This window comes from Sceloporus undulatus, chromosome 5 (assembly GCF_019175285.1).
Source record: "Sceloporus undulatus isolate JIND9_A2432 ecotype Alabama chromosome 5, SceUnd_v1.1, whole genome shotgun sequence".
In the NCBI taxonomy this organism is placed as follows: Eukaryota; Metazoa; Chordata; class Lepidosauria; order Squamata; family Phrynosomatidae; genus Sceloporus; species Sceloporus undulatus.
Window position 1 is genome coordinate 39,748,583 of NC_056526.1, and position 22,831 is coordinate 39,771,413.

A 22,831-nucleotide genomic window follows, 5' to 3' on the forward strand; every position below is an offset into this window, starting at 1 on the left:
TGGCTAACATTTTCAGGGGCTAAAGGAGCAATTTTAGGGAGGGAGGGAGGGGCACCGAGGTCCATTTAAACCGGATCCAACCATTTCCAGGGTCTCCCTGAAGAACCACTGTAATGCTAGGCTTGCCCACTAAAACAAACAAACAATCCAAGATGTTGATATAGCTATGGAAAGCCACCATTGCTCTCAATCACTCCCAATGGAGGCAGCCTGGGCTTAACAGAATCATGGCAAACTCGGGCTTCAATTGTAAGAAGCTTATGGGAAAGGCCTCTCCCGCCCTTCCAGGGAGCCCTGGCCCTCTCTTCCAGCCCCACAAGGGCCCCAGGGCCCCACTCACCCGTGAACCCTGCAGGGGAGGCCGCCGCCACCACTCTCCCTCTCCCCTCCTGCCTGGCCGCCGCCATCTTAGTTCCAGAAAAGGAAGCGGCTCCTCCTCTAGCCCATCATTCCCTTATTGGTTGTCACAAAGGCTTCTGGGAGTGGTAGTTCTCCCCTCAGAACGCTTGGTGCTTAGTGTGGGAAGGGGATCTTGGTCACCCCTGGCTTTGAGACTCACTAAGAAACAAAAACCCCAAACCCTAGCCGTGTTAATCTGGAGAATCCATATGCCAAAGGCTCTTATAATGCTGCTCTTCTGCTTTTACTGCCTCCTGTTGCATTTTGGGGCTTGTAGTCCAGTGAGGCCTAAGAGCTCCTTGGCTGAGGATTCTAAAGGCCCCCTCCTTAAACTGCAAATCCCACAATGCAATGGGAGGCAGCCAGAGGAGTTAGAGTGGAGCAGCAGCACTATAGCAGTGTAGTGCTGTAATCTATTATTATTATTATTATTATTATTAATGTTTATTTATATGGCGCCATAAATGTCCATGGCACTTTACAGTCATCAACAATTCAGCATTAAAACCTGCCAATGGCATACAATCTAAAAGCATAAAGCAACTGAAATCATAAAGTAACTGAACTGAATCTAGTCACTGAAAGAAAGAAGCTGGGAGCATGAGCTTCCCTAGACTTGAGCCGACCTTCCTCAGATGCAGGTTTGGAGTGGAGAACCCAGAGACTGTTATATAGGCCATTTTTCTGGGAAAGAATGTCAATTCACACTCAAAATGTGAAATCGAAGGCTTTCCCAGCTGGCATCCATAGTCTTTTGAGGCTTTTTTGGGCCATGTGGCCATGTTCTGGAAGAGTTTATTCCTGACGTTTCCCCAGCCACAGATGCTGGTGAAATGTCAGGAATAAACTCTTCCAGAACATGGCCACATGGCCCAAAAAACCACAAAAAAAAAACAAACCCTATCACATTCAAAACTTTGCATGTTTGTGGAGATGAGGTGGCAAGTACAGACAGTCCCCCCAAAACATACATGCAAAGTTCTGAATGTGAATTGACATACTCTCCCAGAAAAGAGGCTTGTACAGCTCTGTCTCTGGGTTCTCCACTCCAAACATACTGTACTTCAACGCTTATTTTAAAAAGAAACCATCCCCTGGTGAAAGGCAAGCACATAATCTGTCCTGGAAGCACTGACCCCCCACTATTTTCTCATCCATCCAGCCTTTAGTATGAGCATTTGCTGGAATTTTGTATGTTCTTTGACACTGTTTTCTTTTGCTTCCCTTAGTACTTTACCTGCAACAAATTCTTGACTGAGTCTACATTTAAATTATCCCCTTTCATCTGTCTATTGTGGTGAAATTAAGGGGAAAAAACCTTTTCAACTTTTGCATTGTGTCAAGCAGCCTAAAATGTTTGCTGTCCTTTCCCTCTCAGACAAACATGCCCTGAGCTCTGGGGGTGAGTCTTGTCTGTTGCTGCTCCTAAGGAAAAGGAACTTCAGAAGGATCCATCCTGTCCCCCAATTTGCAGAGAGAACAGGCTGACAAGTAGACACATTTCTCCAAGGGGAACAGCAAACGTGGTGCTCATCAGTGGGCTTCTTAGTCATGCTCAAAATGGAGGACATTTTAGAACTCCTCCTGGACAGAAGGCTGAAATGTCCTGGAAAAGGAGGATGTGGTCATCCTGCTCAAACCGATCCCTTTGCACACTGATTTTCCCAACTAACATGGTTATGTCTTCAGTTCTTAGGAGAAAGATGCTAGTCCCCTCAGATTTTTTTCCTATTTAACTTCAAGGTGTCCTTTCAGGATGAACCTATGTATGTTTAGTAGACAGTATGTTTCCAGATATTCAGTGAGACTCATTCATAGGTCTGCAGCTTTAGTAAAGTGCAAGGAGTCAGGTAAAGCACACACATTCCCTCAAGTTTTATTTAGGAAGAGCTTCTATGAGGGTGTTTCATGCAATTATGGCAACTGAGTGTTGAAAGCAGATTCCAGCCCTATTTTCACCCCCATTTTATTTCCATAAATAACACAACTAGAACGAGGCAAAACAAAGAATGGTTACAGCTAACCCTATCTGAAAACCTGCCTGATCATTATTGGATACTTTGAAAAGCAAATATATAAAGTGTTAAACAATCAGTTTTAAATCCAAACATATAACAATGCTGACATTTAATATTTTGGATCAATTGTTAGGTCCAAACGAAGTTTTTTGGGGCATTCCCATTATTGTGGTCCATACCATTACCCATTGGTACACTCTCCTAATATTTCCAAAGGCAGTACTATCTCTGTTGTTGTGTGCCTTCAGTTGATGGTAACCCTAAGGTCAATCTTGTCACAAATTTTTCTGGGGTTGAGAATAGGTCACTCAGTGCATTTTAATGCTCAACTATACCACATTGGCTTGACTTTATAGGGACCACCAACCTTTGAGTATTCCAGTCACCCTGCTATTCTGAATTATTAACTGTACTGTATCCCCAAAGAAACTGAAACCAACTAGTGTAGTCTATAAGCTTTAGTTGAAAAACACTAAACCGGATGTTAATGAAGTTGCACAGACAAATCAACCAATGGAAAGTTGCTTTAACTTCAATAATCTAAAATCTCTTCAGCAATAAAATATTTGGCCCAGAAAAAAATATTTTGGATGTACTAGGCATCTTAGAGAAATTACCTATTTCCACTAAACAATGGTGATCAAATACAGATAACATATACTTGTGGCATATGATGTGGCCATATTCAGTGGTTACCTCAATTGGTTGGATGTACTGCAATGTATTAACTTTGTATGAGTTTTTTTAAATGTGTAGATGCATGTATTCTTTTAAAATATTGCTTTATACCAACACAAACAAAATGTGTTCCCTCATGAACTCTCAAACACACAACATCTATTTGTAAACAAACAGTATGTAAGGTTGAAGGATGATCTGAAACATTTTACTTTCATGTGCTTTTCATCTGGAGGGCATGAAGTCTTTCCTACCCAAGGGAAAGCATTCAAACATGTCAGCTTTGACAGGCAACCTCAAATTATTTAGATTTGACTGGTCCAAATAAAGAATAAAAAATGAACATAATCTTACTCCAGTGACATAAAAGTAAATAAATCTTGCATTCTTAAAAGCAGCAGATCAGAACAGTCTCTGTATAACAAATGTTTATTCAGAAACATAATACATAGTGTCCTCCAGCCCCAACCTTCCCTTTCCTTGTAGCCAATCACAGTTGTAAATGTAGCACAGGTACAAGGAACAGCAGTTCGGTACAAAAGATCTGGAGTTTACAAGCACACCTCCCCAGCACAGGTTTAGTTATGATCAGTCCAAAATTAGTAATCCAGATCAGCAAATTTCATTGGGTATAAAGCTCCTTCCATTTCCTGAAGGATTATAGTATGATGTCCCTCATGTGTCGCTCTTAGATTAAACTAAGACAACGTAGAATGAAGAGCAAAGGTAACGCAGAATCCACCTAGCAGCAGATTCTACAACAGAAATAAGCAGGTATTTTTACACGACAGCATTTTAGCCCAAATTAATAGAAATGCTTACATCCTATAATTGGAAGGATAAAAATTCAAGCCCTCAGCCAAAGTCTGTAGCTATCTGTGTCTTGATTTAATACAAATATCAAAAAGAAAAAGATTGGTCATTTTCCATTTTCAATGATTATCTGTGGGGCTTGCAAAAGGGAATTATCTCTCAGGAGCAAGGTCAGAGAAAACTCACATAGAGAGGTGCATCTCATAGGGAATTCTTTCCCTTCCCAGCCCCCTTCCCTGTTCTAGGGCAAACTGGTAGATAGGTACGCCACTGTATCAACTCTGACGGCACACGCCATTTTTCAGAGAAGATAAATAAAGAACAGAACAGTGCTGCAAAATAGCTTCAGTCTTGTACAAACAAAGTGGACTACTGAAATATGCTGTTATTACAAATGATAACCTTTTGAGAGCAGAAGATGAGGATTGTTTTCTGCTATTGCATGTGACTCAACCAACTTCCAGCTAGAAAGAGTAACTTTTGCTGAGGGATGAGAGTTGGTAGTATAGTATGACAGTTGGGAAAAGCCCTACTTGACTAATTCTTCTGCCCCTCTCTCTCTTTATTTTGTTCTGGTACCTTTATGTTTCCTAACAATCCAGGTTTAGCAAAACATATGTGTGACTTCAATGCCATCAGGGCCAGCAAAATGAGGAACTCTAATCCCTACAGGGCCTGTAAAACACCATGCAAGAGGAGTGGTTGCCTCCTTTTCTGTAAAATTGAACTAGAAGTGCTGTATTTTCTTTCCTAAAATACTATTTTCAATAAGAGGCTAGGCAGAACATAATAATAGATGCTAGAAATGAAAGAAGCATTTTTGTGCTGTTTGAACCAAGCCCATGCTATCTCACAGAACAAGTGAATCTGTGAGACAAATTGGACTGAAATTCACATCAATGCCAGGGCTGATTTCTTCCTCAGGGCACTAATAAAGTATTACTATGACAATGGAAGATGAAGAACATGTTATGTTCCTGTACCAATACATACTCTCACTGCCTTCAGTCTTTTCCATCAGTTGCTTCAATGAATGAAGCATTTTCTGTTTCACCTTTATTAATTTTCAAATCGCAAGAGAACTAAAACTATTACCATATGTATGGAAGTACAGTATTATACCTGGCCTCAGCCCCAGACACAGTTGCATTAAAATGAAATGTAATTTATGATCAGTAAAAAGTATCTTTTATTCAATGGATGCAAGCTCCAGTAGTTTTTTACCATGCCCTTTGCTAAGTAAACTTTTACTAGCTGGATACTGTAGAAGGGTTGGGGTGTGGAACAAAGGAGTTACATGGTCTAAGCTTGGTGATATATCGCACTGGAGGAAGGGAAGATACTTCATTAGAAATAAGTGAACAGAAACTTCAACTATGAAAACAGAACACACACATTAAGGAGAACGCTACTGTACAAGAAGGTAGCAATAGTAGAAAAACAAATGTTTCGGCACGGTGAAACACAACACTTGTGTTCCAGCACTGATCTCCGCATTTTCCACACTCAACAAATTTTCCAGTCCACTCCTTGCCTGCCACTCCTCAAAGTTTGATTTTGAACTCTGTAGGCTGCACTGAAGCCGATGTCCCCGAGGATTTGAAGAGAGCCTTCAAGATGGTATCTGGATCCACTTCAGCCGGCGGATTTGAGGAGGCTGCTGCACTCGTCCGACGTGGCTCACCTTCCTTTTTCACTGAGGGAGTGTCACTCAATCGGCTGTTGAGAATAACAATATTTACCCTCATGACAGAACAACTACTGTATCAACCATCAGTTTACTCCTTGCAATTTATATCTGTGGCTCTGAATAGCTATCTACCATTACAGATTTTAATTTGTAAGCTAAACCATGTCAAGAAGAGGAAAATGGAATAACAGAAGGAATCTCAAGAAATTCTGCTGCCAGTTTTGAGGGAAAAGAAGGATGATATTATTATTATTATCCTGCATTCCCACCAAAATTGGGATTCAGAGCAGTTTAAAGTTTAAAAGAACAGAGTAATTAAAGCCAACAAATCCTCTTTACATATATATAGGATAACACCTTTCAAATATAAGAAACAATAAAAGAAGTGCTCCCTTAGTAAGTCATTTACTAGAGTACTATCAACCTGAAACATATTTTAGGCTACAGAAAACAGAACAAAATTGATGTGAAGATTTTATGAAAGAGGTACAGTGGATTTTAAAATTAAAATATTTTTTCCCCAGAAGACTAAATGAAGCTCTTGATCTCCTCCCACTACTGAAAACTCCTTCAGAGCTCTTTTCAGATCAGCTGCACTGATATTCCTTGAAGGCTATCTAAGGAGCTCGACAGCCGAGCAGCTCTGTTTTTGTCCCATAATGTTGCTGCAGCAACCAAAAGGCGCAGCAACGTTGCACTCCCTCTCAGGAGCAAAAAGATGCACCCTGAACGCGTCACCTCCGGCCAGCGTAGTTTGGGTGCTGAGGCATGCTCACACCATCATGGCAGCCCCCATATGGACAGGGCCACGCCATGATGGTGCAAACAGTGTGTGGTAGGCTTAGGAGTGTGAGGACGCTTTGCACTCCTGAGCCCTAAAATCAGCCCCAGACCACCACTGGGCCTAACTCTCCCTTTTTTCCCTGACCATCTGTTAACCTTGAGCCTAATTCACATATTTCTTTTTGTCAGTAAATGGAATGAGAATCTCAGTTGCAGAAATTTCAGCAGCGAGATTCCAAATTGGTTAGGCAGCATACAAAAATTAAAATGATTTTTCTTATGTATGGCTTACTATATAATTGCATTGTTCTTTATATTTATATTTTATGCAGCCCCCTGAAGAAGGCCATAAAAATATATAGACTGAAATGTGTAGGGCTTTCTCTACAATAAAGCAGGCAACTACTGAGCACTCTATGATTTCATGAAAAGTAGTAAGAATTCATAGAGCTTTTATTTCCATTTCAACACACAGACTATACATACATACATACATATCTGTGTGTTTGTGTATTTCTAGGGTACAAGATTTCTATGGTGGCTTGCCATGGAGCCAAATGTCACAACATAGTTTTATAAACAAACACTCATAAGTACGTACAGTAAAATAGGTTGGTCTGATGTGATAATATTTCCATTCATATGAAGATTACACTTCATTGGCTGCCCTGGTGGGGAAGAACACAGGAAATTAAGCATTATATCTAGACAGGTATACCATTATATGGGTCAGGTAATGCTGAAGGATGCAGAGAATTCTTCTCTAATCTGAAAAAAAAAAACTTACAACAATTACAGGAGACTCCTTCACTTATCCACAGTGGATAAATTCTTTTGGCAGGCTTCTCACACCCAAATGGTAGGCCACTGTAAAGAAAATGTCTAGCTAGACAAACTTGTATAATCTGAACCCAATTTTGCTCTGCTTATGTTCTTAACTGTTATAGACAACAGAAACCCCAACTAGTTACATAGATTCTGAAACACCAAGTTTTCTGTCAGTTCTCAAAGAAACTCATTCTCACCAATGTTTTGTATTTCCACCTGGAACAGGACAAATCAACATCTGTTAACATGGCTGAATTGCCTCTCTATCTTCAAATTATGCTATTTAAATGGCTATATGCCAAGCCCCTCTACAGTAACAGCTGCTTGGAACTGGTTACACCTTCATAGAGAAGTCATAAATACGACTTTCACTGGCTTCCTAGAGAAAGAAAATAATTTTAATTCTGAAATAAAGAAAAGGGGAAAAACCCCTGATAACTTCTATATGAAGTTCATACTTACCATCTAGGCATCTGTTATTATACTTCTTATATGCAGTGATGGCATCTTCCTTTTTCACAAACACCACCTCAGCCATTCCAGGGTGCACTAGACGGGCTCGTTTCAGGGCACCACATACACAGAATAATTCCTTAGCAAAAAAGAAAAAGAAAAAAAGGACAGTACGTTTTGATTAGAGAGCTGTATTATCACAGCTTTGAGTGTTTACAGTATGTGAAACAACTGCTATGTGCTTTCAAGTAATTTTCCAGTTATGGCATCTCTTTCATGGGGTTTCTTGGCACAGTTTGTTCAGAATGGGTTTGCCAATGAATTCCTCTGAAACTGAAGATGTGTGAATTGCCCAGGGTCACTCAGTGGGTTTACGTGATTGCGTGGGGATTCAAACTTTGGTCTCCCAGAGCCCTAATCCAACATGCAACACACGACACCCATGCCAGCTTATGTGAAACACACAAATTGTGTATTCAGTGTTACATAAACAATTGCACACACTTACCAGGAGAGTTACAAGAACACTGAAATTTATCATAATAAGCTAGTGGATAGAAAAGAATCTTTGCATGGGCGACTTTGCTAGCATTCTCTGGCAGGCAGGACCATCCTAATTAGATATGAAACTATATCTATAGGGACTACCTGTGCAAGACAAGCCTTCACCCAGTTTCTGTATGTACTGTGATAAGACCATAGCTGGAATATATTATTCTATGCTTACACTGAAAGCTTTGGAGAGGGAACAGATGGGACAATTAGAATAAGAAGAGTGGGAAAAGTTGTGAGTGATGAGATCTTCAACCTGCCTCCTCCTTAGCAGTAAGACTACTTAAAAAGAGGAGTTAGGATACATTCTCTCCACTGAAAAGAAAAGGTACTCATCACAGTAAGTCCAACATTCCCTTTGCTTACAGCAGAGAAAAGTATCATAATGTGTGATGTCCAAAAGCAGTTTCTATCTTATGAGTCAGAGCCTCAGTGCAGTTTTTACGATCAAAGTACCCTCCTTCCAAAGGCTGGATTAGAAGAAGCAAAGGTGTCCAGCTTGTAGTGGTAAAGGATGAGACTGAGAACCAATATGAACAGCTTGCATATATCTATCAAGGGCACTAGCCAAGGTGGCATGCTCCTGGTGAACTGTCCTAATATACTTCTGGGAACAACAGAAGCAGAAACTTTGTAACATGAAGATGTACAGCTTTTATCTTTCAGGCTAATGTTTCCTCTGAAATATTCTCATATTGTTGAGTTAGAATGATGCAAACAGGCTACCTATTAGATAGCGGCTCCTGGTGCATTTAAGGTATACTTTGAATGCCTGTCTCCCATTCAATGTATGCCATTCCTTTTGTGCACCCTGGTGCTTTTCCTGCAGAATGAATTTCTGTCCTCTGTGGAAGGAAATTGTTTCAGCAAAGTGGACTAGACCAGTATGGGCCATGAAGTGAAAGATACAGAGTTCACCCAATGATTGATATCTTTATTAAAAGTAGTTTAGCCGCCTGAAGATATCCAGAATATAGCTAGTTTAATGCTACTGTTTGTCAAGATTATCTCAAGATCTTTAAAAAAAAAAGCACACAAATTATTTTGCACCCTACAATACAAGAAACTGGCTAGTCTCAGGTTCCAGCAATATAGAGTACTCACAACTATGTCCTCCTCTGTGACACGAGGATGCAAATTATTCACAGTCATCTTAGTACCTTCTAATGGGCTGAAGGCAGGCTGCCAAGAAAAAGACAAAGTTAGTTGGAGAGGATATGACACATGGAAAGTAAAATATGAAGTAAATAGGATTTTGGAGAAGATGTGGGGAAAGGAGCAGTAAAATATACCAAAATCTAACTTTCAGGGTTACATTTGCACTGCTTTACAGGACTTCTGCTAATCTGTTATATTATCACTTTATTAAGCTTAACATGAGTACAAAATGGGTTATAGACTCTACTACTTCTCAATCTTTGTCTGACAGAAAGACAAAATAGGATTTTATCCCCCCCACCCCTTTAAAGAATAAAATTATGTAGTTGCTACACAAATTTTTTGTGTCCTTGACTCACCTCAACAGGTGCCAGTTCTTTAGGGGGTTCTTCTTTTGTCACCAAGGTTCGAGACATATTTGTTAGGGCCTTTGTTCGGATGGGGGAAGGTGGAGCTGGGGGTGCTGTATAGGCATCATTCTGGACTACTTTTGTGAGGGGAACAGTCTTTGATAGAGAAAACTTGTTGCCACTAAGTCCAGCCTATGTAAGCAAAACACAACAGAAATCCTTGAATGCTGCAAGTGATGCACCTCCCTGCTTTTCTTTCACTGGCAGGCAAAGGCATTTGTATTCAAGCAGGTTTTAAATGTGTAATTGTGTCAAGGAGGCTTCTAGATAGGGTGGGTATTTTACTTACGTTTTTAATTTTTGTATGTTTATGAAATTTTACACTGTTTTAGCTAGTTGATTTTAATTGTCTTTTAAAGTTACTATAAAGTTTTTAAATGGTTTTATTTGTGAGCCACATTGGGTCTCTTTCTGGGAGAAAAGTGGCATAGAAATGAACATCATCATCATCATGGAGCTAGATTTAGTTGTGCTTAGAATATGACCCACTGACATGTATGGAACAACTCAATAATGATGCAGTTTTAAGTCCCACTAATTTCAGCATGGCTGCTCTAAGTACACCTACAGCTCAATCCAACTCATTGTTCATATCTTGTTCCCAGGGACAACCAAATTTAGCTTCCTTGAAGGAGAGAAGTATTACATATACAAGTGTGACTACATAATTATGAGTGTAAACTATTTGCAGAGTATGTTGGCATGTTTGAAAATATTACAAAAAAAAATATCAGAGTACGTATGTACCTCAAATTAGGGATGGGGCGAGAGAATAATAACACACAGAAAGGGGCTGGAAAGTTAAAGCAATTAGAAGCAGAACAACAAGTTCAGATGTAAAAGTAGTTTTGAAAAAAAGAAACAAAGAACAGACAACTCTTGTAAGCTAAATTTAGTGCTATGGCAAAGCAGGAAAAAAAGTGAATCAAAGTATCAAAATGTGTTTTATTTGGAAAAACACACCCTGCCAGAAAGAGAAGAGGTTATTAAAGAGCATAAAAAAAGAGGCTGGTCCTTTAACAGTTCAAGCTGATGCATATATTTGTAAAAGTGAATCACAATGCGTTCAATGAAATTTACTCTCAGGCAAGCAGATGTAAGATAGCAGGCAATGAACTGCAAAACAATCTTTGAAAAACCAGGTCTTTGATTTATAAAATGTTAGAAAGAGAGTTCTACAGTGCTTTCTATCCTTCCCGAGAATCGATGTTGAATATACTGGAAATCCCATCTCCATTTGGCCTTCTAATCACATAAACATAATCCCACAGCACAGACAGTTTCTGGATTGCTGCATACAGTTTTGGTGGAGCACTTAAAGGTTTAAAAGATGTGACAAGCAAAGGAAGACCAAGAGCAACAAGAAAATAAAACAATTTCAATATCGGTTGGGCTGCAAACTGCAGATATTTCTGTCACACTAATCCTCTTAAACCCAGAGGCACTGTTCCAAAGTAATTGCCTGTAGCATTTTAGAACATGAAGCTTGCTTAGCACAGACCAAGAATAAGGGGCATTAATGCTACTAGAGCACCAATGTTACTGTCAGGAGCTGGATCTTTCAACTTGCCTGCCATGATTAATAGGATCTGATTTGACTGCCATAGCTTTGCTTGTTCACAATGTATTGTAGGGAACAAATACTGGATAACAGGACATGTAGTTTTAAGTTAATTGTTAAGGCTGTTGTTCACATTCCCTTGCTGGCTAAAGAGCAGATGGGAAAGGGAGGGCAGACGATGGTGGGAATTTCAAGGTCTCATGAGAACATGGTACTATACAAGGTGACAGGAGGGGTGATCATGGGGAAAAGGGAGAAATGAGTTTGTTTTAATGGGCAAATAAGGTGCCAACCCACACAGAAGTTTGAGTTACTGTAAGCTTTAATCATGCAATGTTACCATTGACGTCTCAGTCCTGACGACATGTCTGTGAAATACATCTATAGTTTTTAAATAAAGGTTATCTGGCTTGTCACTACCAAAGACTGGATTTCTGGACTGAACAGTTCTTGTACATGATAGTTACTATTGCAATACTGTAACTATTGTAATGCCGTATTATTGCAATGTTGTCTTAATATACATTTTTATATTGCTGTTCTTGTGCTGTAGTTACATTGGGTATGTTGTGTTAAAAGTGGGATACAGAATTAGAAGTAATGACAGAATAATAAAGTATGCTTATCTCATAAACTAAAGCCTTCCTAGAGGAGGAGGCAATGTATTTTGTGCACAAAACATCTTGCCATGAGATCCTATGAAAATTACTACTACAGATGGATTCAGTAAACATCTATGACATTCTTTCTGAGCCTTTGAGTAATGGGGTAACAGTGGTGCAAACATCAATTTGCAGCTGTTCTGAAAGCATGTACTCTGTTCCAAACAAGACAATATGATCCAACAAGGCAGGTATCAAGTTTGAAACAGAAGTACTCCTTCCTCACAGCAATAGCTAGGGGGGTCCTCCATGACAATAAACGTGAATAATTTAATTCCAAATCTTCAAGTACTGACAATTCTAGAAATATGGTAATGTGGATTTAGTATTGACACATAACCAAATGGGCCAGACTAGACTGCAAAAAAAGACCAGATCTGCCCTCTTCCACTTGACTTTTTGTCCATCCCTGCTCAGAATGCTGACCCCTACAGATCTGTAATCCAAATAAATCTAAAAAATTAATAATTAGCAAAACAAGATCTCAATAATTAATTTGTCCAAAAAAGGAGGAGCTGGACACCTAAAGCCAAAAGTCTACATTTAATGCCACAGATGTAGCCCGTTGTCCTTCTGTCTGGAACAGAAAAAGAAACAGTTCTGGCAAAAATTTGCCTAGAACATACCTGTATCAAGATAAAGAAGGACCACAACTGTTACAAAAATGAAAACAAAAAACAAAACTGATAAACATGAAGGCAATATTCTCATCCAGTGAAGCCAGTATGTCCATCCAGTGTGAGCACAGAGTATGTGCATGTCTGTCAACACATGCTCTCTGGGGTCAGGGAATCCCACCAAGTCAATCTCTTACCGCACTGTGCAGAAAGCTGTTTGTGGTGGTAATTTTCATTTGTTTGCTAGGAAGGGGAGACACAGTTTCTTCATCATCTTCCATGTCATATAGGCACTACAGGCAAAAAAATTTATAAGTGATTAAAAAGTGCCAAGTAGGTGATTTGACATTTTTTTTTTTTGTTGGTGATCCATAGGGTGTGGCTTGCTAGTGTCATAAGGAGGCTGGGATGCCATGAGGGTACATTCATCTATTGATAACCTTCAGAACTGTTATATGACTGCCTATTTCACTGTGGTCACATTCACTATTCTAATGCTTTCATCCTTTCACGTACATCTCAGCACTGAAAATAGGCACTCATGCAACCATTTGTTCTAAAGTATTTGTTCTAAAATAAAAAACATTAAATACCTCATACAAATTACTGTCAGCACTCATCAAAAAGCACCTGAATTTCACAGAGGAATACCTTCAAGAACCCATGACATCTTAATAATATGGTTAGCCCTCCGTATCTATGGATTCTGTATCCCTGGACTCTACCATCCATAGTTTGAAAATACTGTATTCCAAAAAGTAAAGCTTAATTTTGCCATTTTATATAAGGGACACAATTTTACATTACCATTGCATATAATGGGACTTGAGCATCCAGATTTTGGTATCCAACGACTGTGTGACACAGTACCCATCAATTACTTTTATGAACAAAATGGTTCCAGATGATTCTCAGCCCACTGGCTGTAGAATGTTACTATGAAGCAAGTAAATGTTTTAAGTAGTTTATAGAGTCAGTTTAATAAAAGAATTACATGTTATGCTGAAAGAATTTTATAACATCTCAGGATTTTGCTACCTTGCTATCAAACAACACATACCTGTTTGTGTGTGTGATTATTCACGATATTGACCTTCATACCCGCAGGGTGAATATGTGATGGAGCTGCAGCTTTCTGCTGTGATTGAGGTGGAGAGAAAGACAAATAATTAACATCAGAATACACAAATTTTTGGTCCTAGTGTATGCAACATTTATTTATTTACTACCTTTCTCCCAAAAAGGGACTCAAGGCAGATCGCAGATAAAAACACTTTAAAAACAATTTTAAAAACAATTAAAATAATTTAGTTAAAACAATATAAAACTAAGATTTAAAACAGAAAAGTTAGAAAACATAATCTGAAACACCTCATATAAAAACCACCCTGCCATGATTTTAAAAAGCCTGCCTGAATAAAAAGGTTTGTACTTGCCAGCGAAAGGCCAGCTGGGAGGGGGCTAGCCTAGCCTTCCATGGAAGGGAGTTCCAGAGCGTGGGAGCAGCCACCAAGAAGGCTCTCTCTCGTATCCTCACCAAGCAAGCCTGTGATGGTGGCAGGATTGAGAGAAAACCTTCTCCTGAAAATCTTAGGGCTCTGGTAGGTTCATATGGGGAGATATGGTATCTCAAATAGTCTGGACCTAAAGCTACGCCCAAGCCAACATTAGGAAGATTATAGACCAGTGATGGCGAACCTAGGGCATGTGTGCCAGAGGTGGCAGTCAGAGCCCTCTCTGTGGGCACATATGCTGTCTCCCTAGCACAGAGTTTGCCGAGTTTCTTACTAGAAAGCCAGAGGGACATGGCACTTTGCAATAAATAAGTGGAGTCTGGGTTGCAGTTTGGGCACTCGGTCTGTAAAAGGTCTCCGTCACTGTTATAGACTGCCCTTCTTCAAAACTCCTATAGAAAATGGGGCATTGCTTTATGTAGCTTTTACTGAACTTCCGAAGACTCACAGCTTTATTTTACAGTCTCTTCTAAGATTTACTACTTCCGCTGGAAATATTTTTTTTAATTAAACTGCAATGTGAAATTCTACAACCAGTCTTCCTAGAAATGTACAAATTACTTTGTGCAGCCAGAAAAGTGGGGGGGGGGGGACTGTGACAGCCATGGCTCTACAATTTTGTGTAGAGCAAATCCACAATTAGAGGCACACTTATCCCACTTCTATCAATTTTCTGTCACCCTGTACTCATTAAGAGCTACTTTGCGAAGGTGAGAAAATTCCTCTATCCATAGAACAAGGAAAGAGGTATAACTCTCCAGATGCTGAATTGTAATTCCTGCTATTCTTCACAACTGGTATGCTGGCTAAAGCTGATAGGAGTTACAATCCAACATCTAGAGGGCAACACTTTTCCACCTCAGCCACAGAGCCTCTACATGGTTTTTAATACTGATTTTCTAGGGTTCAAAAGTGGGAAGAAGAATCTATGGACAGAAGCTTTACCCTTCAAAAATGCTACCCTCCATATATAGAGTTGAACAGAAAATATGATGTGGGATGACAAGACCAGTTTGCTTCCTCTCTTTTAGTGTGTTTACAAAGGAATGTTTGAATTGAGCGTCTGTGTGTTTCAGTGCATTTGCACAGATACAACCAGCTCTGCATGTGCTATATGCACTTCTCCTTGGGAAAAGTGTAGGTTGCTTTGCAAAATGCTTTTATTTATTTATGTATTTATTTATTTCCAGGCTTTCTCCAATATAGGGACTCAAGGCAACTAACTTTAAAAAAAATAGTACAAATTAAAAACAGTGTAAAAGCATTAAAAAGTTTAAAGTTTTAATTTTTATAAAGTTAAAAACATTGCATATTAAAAATATTGTGGTATAAAACAAGTTCGGAACTCAGAAGCAAGTATTTCTTTAATTACAATTATATTGTATTACCACTTTCCTATTAATTTATTTTGAAGCAAAAAAAGTATCTCTCTTGGAACTCTTACCATACAGTGCTACTCCTGGACAGCTAAGAAAAAAACCCCACAGAAATAGTAACCATAACCTACTTGAATTGTTTTTGTGATTTTCATGGCAGGGGCCACTGTTTCCACAACAGTGTTCACAGTGGATGTAGTTGGAGCACTCCTTTTCAAACTAATCTTCTCTCTGGCATCCACAACTTTTGCCACCTTCTCAATGCTTTGTTGCTTTCGAGAATTCAGCATCTCCCGTGCATCCTGTACTTTCCCTTGGATTTTAAACCTTGCATCCTTCTGAAGCAATTTTTCTCTGGCATCTTTCACACCAATTTTGTGTCGGGCATCAGTAAGGCCAATCTTTTGACGGGCATCAAAAGTCCGTTGGAAACCAACACTTGGTGCCGGTCTGCTTAGAAAAGTTTGGTGGACTCCACTTCGGGATCTGATACCTCCAAAAATGGGTCTGGTGTTCAGTCTGCAACAGAAATACCAGGTTATTAGCTGCAACATTTTCACTGTTAAAAACAATTAACCAGCACAGTTCCAAGCCATTGGGAGAAAAAGACTGAATTCCACACTATGATCTATTCTTTTTTAAAGCTCTACCATTCAAAAGCCAGAGTTGATAACAGATAAGGGAAAATGCTAAGTAGTGGCCACTAAGTGAACCCCGGGTTATTACAAACTATTTGCCTCTCCTGGCTTCCAGAATTTGAAATCAAAATTTCTATATCAGGTCTGTCTTTGAAAACTGTTACAAATATCAAAATGATGGGAAGCTGCTCAACTCAAAGTAATATGACATAAAATTTGAGATATATAATTGACACTTCAGTCCTTACAGAAATATCCAGCAAACTTTTTTTAAGTTGAAAAGTAGGTACATGAAAATGATAAATAATAATAATAATAATAGTTTTATTTATATATATCCCGCCTCTCCCTACAGATCGAGGCGGGAGTACAACAACAAATTTAAAATTACAGTTAATTAAAATACATTCTCATATCATAAAATCTTAAGAACACATCAGTAACCTATACAGGTACAATATCAGCATCTAATTCTACCTTTAAAATGGAGTGTCTAGGGAGAGGCGTTCATTCAAGTAACTGGGGCCCAAGCCATGTAGGGCTTTAAAGGTAATAACCAACACTTTGTATTGCGTCCGGATTACTGGCTCTGGGTTACTGTTTGGTTGGGGTTCTTTACTTCAGAAAAAGACAGTTGATGAGGGGCATGATTGACTGACACACACACACACACACACACACACACACACACTGCATGATACAGTGGGTGTCATGTTTTTTCTCCCTTTCTCATTATAGTAGAGCTCATGGCCATCAAATGAAGCTAAATAGATATTGAAAAGAATTAACTCTTTGCACAGTGCACAGTTAAATGATAGAATTCACTACCAAAACATGCAGTGCGGACCATGGAATCAGACAGTTTTACAGTGACATTCCATAAGACTATGGTGAATAAGGACATCAGTGGCTACTAGTCATGTGGACTATATGTTATTTCAGTACCAGAGACCACATGCAATGCTAGCTGGTAGGAAATATGAGGAGAGTGCTATTGCACTCATAGGCCAGAACTCTGTTATGCACATTTGCATACATAGGTGTTCCTTACACATGTGGATATGCTTTCTTGGGAGTTGCAGGGATTGATATTCCCTTCCATGCTTCAAGGTGAGCAGGCAGAACAAGAGAAGTATCTGACAACTCCCTCCCCCAGCCAAAGGATCAATGATTACAGAAGAGGTGAGAGCCCTCCCCAAGGCACCCCCATGGACTTTAGTGATGATGCTTTGTGTCTGGCCGGGGGGGGGGGGGGAAGGGGGTGGTAGCAAGATCTTCTCCAATGCTGCCTATTTGTTGTGTAGCATGGAATGGACATATGAGGCATTGTTGAATGAAGTTGGAAGGGGTGGTATATGGCTCAGTGTAGCATAGGTTCATAAGTGGATATTTATGCTACATTGAGGGGATGTTGAATTGAGGCCATGTCCTTCTTTTTGACTTCCTATAAGCATTTGGGTGGCTACTAGCCACCTGGATTCCCCGTGATTGGGCAGTATACAAATAAATCTATATTATTATATTACTGTGTGAACAGAAATCTGTCAAATAGCCTTTGGTCTGAGCCAGCAAATCTCTTTACAGTAAGCGTCAGTTCGCTTAGAAGTGCAGGAACCTGTTGCTTCTCCTTAGGAATTTGAGATTTTTAAAACTTCTGCTTCGAGCCAGTACCTAAAAGATGTGATGTTGGGTGCTCTAGTCTTTACAAGAGATAAGCAGAAGACTGTTATCTGCCATGAAGTAGGTCACTATGACATTATTTAAGTACTCTTTTATAGTCATTGCAATAACATTGCTGAAGGTAAGATATCTAACAGCCCAGTCTTAAAACAGTATTTCCTCAATGAACATTCTTTCACTGAATATTATAAGCAGGAGCCAAACAGGAACTATCCTGAACACACATCCTGGTGGAATGCTTCTAGTTTTAACAACAACAAAATCCTTCTCAATCTGGTTTTATTATTAGGAATGCACCTCATGCTGACAAAATTGTTAAATAATTGATAACATATTCTACCAAGATGACAGGAGAACAGAATATTCCAAATTAAAGAGTACAAAGGGAAAGTTGAAGATGAAGAAAAGAATGAGATTTCAGGAACAAAAAAAAATAGCCCAAAAATAATCTAAAATTGTGAATGTTGGAGAAATGGAAGAAGTAGGGCTGGCCCAACTGCCCAAACAACTCAGTAAGTCTATTCAGGTAGCAATTATTTGGAGGCGCCAATGGGATCACACCCCACCATCCCCAGTCACACACAGCAGCCTCCTACGAGGACCTGCATAAGAGAACACCATGGGGAATGGCAAAAATCTTCCGGGACCACTTTCCATGTGAGAAACAGCCAGAATCAATACTTGGAAGATAAGGAGGTGATGGAACCCCAGAAGCAGGAGCAGCCCACTTCTTGGCCCTTAATGCGAGGCGCAGGAGGAGGATACACAAGGAGGAGACACAAGGGGGGACTGCACTTGCCCCCCCCCCAAAAGACTTGTTTGTTGTTAACAGCTCTCAAGTCAACCCCAATTCATGTCCATCCTGTGGATGAGACATTTGCAAGACTCCCTTTCCTCTACTGCGCTGCTTTGTTGTTGTTGAGTGTCTTTAAGTCATTTCCAACGTATGTCAACCCTAAGGTGAACCTATCAGGGAGCCTTCTTGGCAAGTTCCTTCAGAGGGGGTCTGTCCTTGCCATCCTCTGAGGCTGAGAGAGTGTGACTTGCCCAAGGTCACCCATGGGTTTCCATGGCTGAGCTGGGAAGCCTGGTCTCCAGAGTCAGTGTTCAAACCACTATGCCATACTGGTTCTATTTCTCTGCTCAAGACCTGCAAATACAGGCCTGTGACCTCCTTAACCGAGTCTAACCATCTGGCGTGCCATCTTCTGTTTCTACTACCTTTGATCTTTCCTAGCATTATTGTCTTTTCCAATGAGCCATGCCTTCTCATGATGTGACAAAAGTTCCACAGCCTCAGTTTTCTCAATCTGGCTTCCAGGGAGATTTCAGCCTTGATCTGTTTCAGGCTCCAACCAAATGCATATGAGGATCTGAGGAAGCAGATTTTAGTCTACAAAACCTCATGTTACCAACTTCTCTCTTTCAATTAGTCTCAAAAGTGCTGCAAGATCTATGTAATGATTCTTCAGATTAACTATCCTGCAATTCTTTGAACAGCACTCTTCTCCAACACCACATATTGAATGAATTAATTCTCTTCCTATCCATTTTCTTCACTATCCAGCTCTCACACGCATCCATGTTGATGGGGAATGCAATGGCTTAGCTGATCCTGACTTTAGTGCTCAGTTGTGTATCTTTGCCTGGTGGGGCTGCTGCATTTGGGGGGCAAGGAAGAGCCTGAGTGTCCAAGAAGCTTCCCTCCCCAGAGCCTCACACATGGAAACCTTGCCCTACAAGGAGAGATTTGATTACTTATACCCCACCCTTCATCCCTAATGGCTATCAGAGTGGCTTACAGTTATTATTTTTAATTAGACCTAGGGAGCTGGGGATGTTTAGCCTGGAGAAGAGACAGTTAAGAGGTGATATGATAGCCCTGTTTAAGTATTTGAAGGAGTGTCATACTGAGGATGGGGCAAGCTTGCTTTCTGCTGCTCCAGAGAACAGGACCTGGAACAATGGATGCAATGGAAAAGTGATTCGGCCTAAACATTAGGAGGAACTTCCTGACAGGAAGAACTGTTGGACATTGGATCACATTCCCTTGGACAGTGGGGAAGCCTCCTTCTGTGGAGGTCTTTAAGCAGAGGCTGGATGGCCATCTGTTGGGGGTGCTTTGGTTGTGTCTTCCTGCATGGCAGAATGGGATTGCACTGGGTGGCCCTTGGAACTCTATGGTTCTATAATAATAATAATAATAATAATAATAATAATAATAATAATAATGCTGTGATTTATTTATATACCGCCTCCTCTCCATCAGGATTGAGGCGGCGTACAATATGCATAAAAATACAATACAAAATGAACCCACTGTCCCTGCCACCAACACAACAGTTAAAATTCCCTTATGACAGTAACAGTAAACTGACATCCCATTTTCATTCCTTCCAACTCTACGATTCTATTATTCCTCCTCCTCCTCCAGCATCTCCCTGACTTTAGCGCTCAGTTGTGTCTCTTTGCTCAATGGTGCTACATTTGGTGGAGTGGGTGAGAGCCTGCCTGAGTGCCCCAGGAGCATCCCTCCCCGGAGCCTCACACAGAGACCCCTCTCCCTCTTGGAGGAGACCCCAAGGGCCATCCAGTCCAACCCCTTCTGCCACGCAGGAGCTCTCAACCAAGGCCGCCCAGCCTCTGCTCAAAGGCCTCCAAGGAAGGAGACTCCAGCACTCTCTCCTCTGAGGGAGGGTCAGCAGAACCGAACATTCCATCGGGTTATGACTGACAGGACCCTCGGCCAATCAGAGCGCAGGAGGCAGCCTTGGGCCAGAACCCTTAGCAACTGAGAGCAGAGGCGGCGGTTGGGATCATTAGCCCCGTCCCTCCAAAGACACAGAGGCGGCCGGGGAAGAAACCGCCTCGGCTTCGGGCCTCCTTCCAGCCACAGGCCTCACCTTCCTTTGGCGTTGACGTTAACGCCGCGTTTCCGGATCAGCTCGTCCAGCGATAAGTCCGCCATGTTTGTCGCTAGGCCCCGAGACCAGTCGCTGGCTGCGAACTGAGACCGGACGTGACGCAGAACTACTTCCGGTCTTGCGGCGCTACGTCAGGGAACGTGCGTGCGGGGAGGGGGCTTTTATATGGGGCGCGCTCCCGAGTAAAAGAAGAGAAAGAAGCACACACAGCGAAAGTGTACTAGTTACCCATGAGCCTTCGCGGCCAGGCTCCTCATTTGCATACCGAGCCAAGAATCAAATAAATGGCGTTTTCTGCCCTTTTTTCTTTTTTGAAGAAGGAAAATTGCACGATATATAATAATAGTAATAACAATGTATAACAAAGCTTGAACGTTTATAGAACTAAAACACAACCAGGTGCTCACCGTCACCTGGAAAGCAGTCGCACCTAAGCACCTCCCCTTTCTCTGGGAGGAAACGGTCATGCCTTAAACTTATGAGTAAGGAAAATAACGATCCGGGGTGACGCCCGGGTCCTCACTTCCAATGTGAGAGGAATTTTTGAGCGGGTACAGGTCGCCCCTTCGGTGACCCGCCTACTTAGCGGGATGCCGGGGAGCGTCGATCTGCCCGACCCTCCATCTGGTCAAAAGTAACAGCAGCAACAGGAGGCTGGGACTTTGGTCCTTCTGGAGGTGGAGGAGGAGGTGCCCCTCAGTTGGATCAGCCCAGTTTGGCACCGCTTTAACTCTTTCCCGGCTCAAGGCCTATGGAATTCTGGGAGTTGGGAGTTTGTTGTGGTGATCCTCCTGCCTTGCCATTCAACAACAGAGTGATATATACGGATTAACATGGAAATCACGCCTCCCAACCCAGGGTCTCACTATATATCTCTATATAGCTATGTCCAACTATCTTCTATGCCACCATTCTCTGAAGGTGCCAGCGAAACGTCAGGGACAAACTCTTCTAGAACATCACCTCATAGCCCCCCCAAAACACCACAAAAAGCAACAATACCTTCATTGGATCAACCAAAACACACAATTGCATGTTGCAAGTTTTCAAAGACACACCGGCTTCTTCATCAGGCAAACCAGGAGAAAGGCCTGCCTTTTCTGTTCCTGGTCTTAGTTCAGATGGTAGGGAGGGCTATTTGCAGACTGGCACATTCTCCCCTTTTTGGCCATGCAGTCACTGGTTCAATTTTCAAAGTGAAGGAAATGTAGTGTCCATTCGCAATTCAAAGATGATGTTTCCTTGGAATCCAGTATGTCTCCTTCCTTTGTGAAGCCACAGGCTCCAATGTAGGTAAAGAACACTGGACTTCTCAAGAAGCCTTCATGTTTTGCTTCAGGAAAACTTTGGGTGGTGTAGAGGCAAAGCATGCCCCAACAACCGGAAAAAAACAGTCCCAATATTAAAAACAATTGCTTTACTTTTGTTGGAAGCAGAAGGCACAATTACATAGAAGCATCTTCATTGAATTGCAAATGAACATTAAATTTATTTGACTTTGAATAAAAATGCAGGCCTATGACTAACACCTTCCATTTCTTTCTCCTGGTTTGCCTGATGAAGAAGCCAGTGTGACTTCGAAAGCTTGCAACATGTAATTGTGCATTTTGGTTGGTCCAATAAAGGTATCATTGTTTGGAGGTTATTGGCTTTATCTCCAGAGTCATAGCCCAATGCTCAAACCACTATACCACACTGTCGCCATATAAGTTGGGAATGAAGGATGCAACAACAATATTTGAAGCTCAGGCAACCCTCTTACAAAAGCCTTCAGGCAACATACTGGCCAGTCTCTCAGCCCTCCTTCGTTGCCTTCTTTTATTGGAAAGCTCCAGTTTTCCCACAATACTCTTAGAATCATAGAGTTGGAAGAGACCCCAAGGAGGGCCATCCAGCCCAGCCCCATTCTGCCATGCAGGAACTCACAATCAAAGCATCCCTGACAGATGGTCATCCAGCCTCTGTCTCACAAAACTGAAAATCCACGAATTCCATAGCATTAAGCCATGGCAGTTAAAGTGGTGTCAAACTGCATTATTTCTGCAATGAACATAAAACCTTAGTCTACTTCCTCAGA

The 22,831-nt window shown here is 41.0% G+C and overlaps 2 protein-coding genes and 1 non-coding gene across 6 annotated transcripts in view; 1 reads left to right on the plus strand and 2 right to left on the minus strand.

Moving 5' to 3' along the window:
• RRP7A (ribosomal RNA processing 7 homolog A) overlaps positions 1 to 483 on the minus strand; it is a 10,293-nt gene extending 9,810 nt beyond the window's left edge. For both annotated transcript variants that reach the window (XM_042467772.1, XM_042467771.1), the window contains exon 1: positions 341 to 483. In XM_042467772.1, the coding sequence (XP_042323706.1) occupies positions 341 to 407 (67 nt within the window). In that variant the 5' untranslated portion in view covers positions 408 to 483. The remainder of the gene's footprint in view (positions 1 to 340) is intronic.
• A 3,023-nt stretch (positions 484 to 3,506) lies between these two features.
• Positions 3,507 to 20,862, minus strand: POLDIP3 (DNA polymerase delta interacting protein 3). 3 transcript variants are annotated; one of them, XM_042469139.1, is made up of 9 exons: positions 20,734 to 20,862; positions 15,644 to 16,031; positions 13,683 to 13,760; positions 12,820 to 12,915; positions 9,732 to 9,914; positions 9,319 to 9,396; positions 7,672 to 7,801; positions 6,983 to 7,049; positions 3,507 to 5,627 (listed from the first exon to the last, which is right to left on the minus strand). In XM_042469139.1, the coding sequence occupies exons 1-9, from the start codon at positions 20,796 to 20,798 to the stop codon at positions 5,453 to 5,455; spliced, it is 1,260 nt and encodes a 419-aa protein (XP_042325073.1). In that variant the 5' UTR covers positions 20,799 to 20,862; the 3' UTR covers positions 3,507 to 5,452. The 3 variants fall into 3 exon arrangements, with proteins under 3 accessions (XP_042325073.1, XP_042325074.1, XP_042325075.1); XM_042469140.1 differs by having other exon boundaries at positions 13,683 to 13,757; positions 20,734 to 20,855; XM_042469141.1 differs by lacking the exon at positions 6,983 to 7,049 and having other exon boundaries at positions 5,492 to 5,627; positions 20,734 to 20,855.
• A 357-nt stretch (positions 20,863 to 21,219) lies between these two features.
• On the plus strand, positions 21,220 to 21,369 carry LOC121932350. Its single transcript, XR_006104324.1, has one exon. It is a non-coding gene; the product is annotated as a U12 minor spliceosomal RNA (small nuclear RNA).
• Positions 21,370 to 22,831: the final 1,462 nt, after the last annotated feature.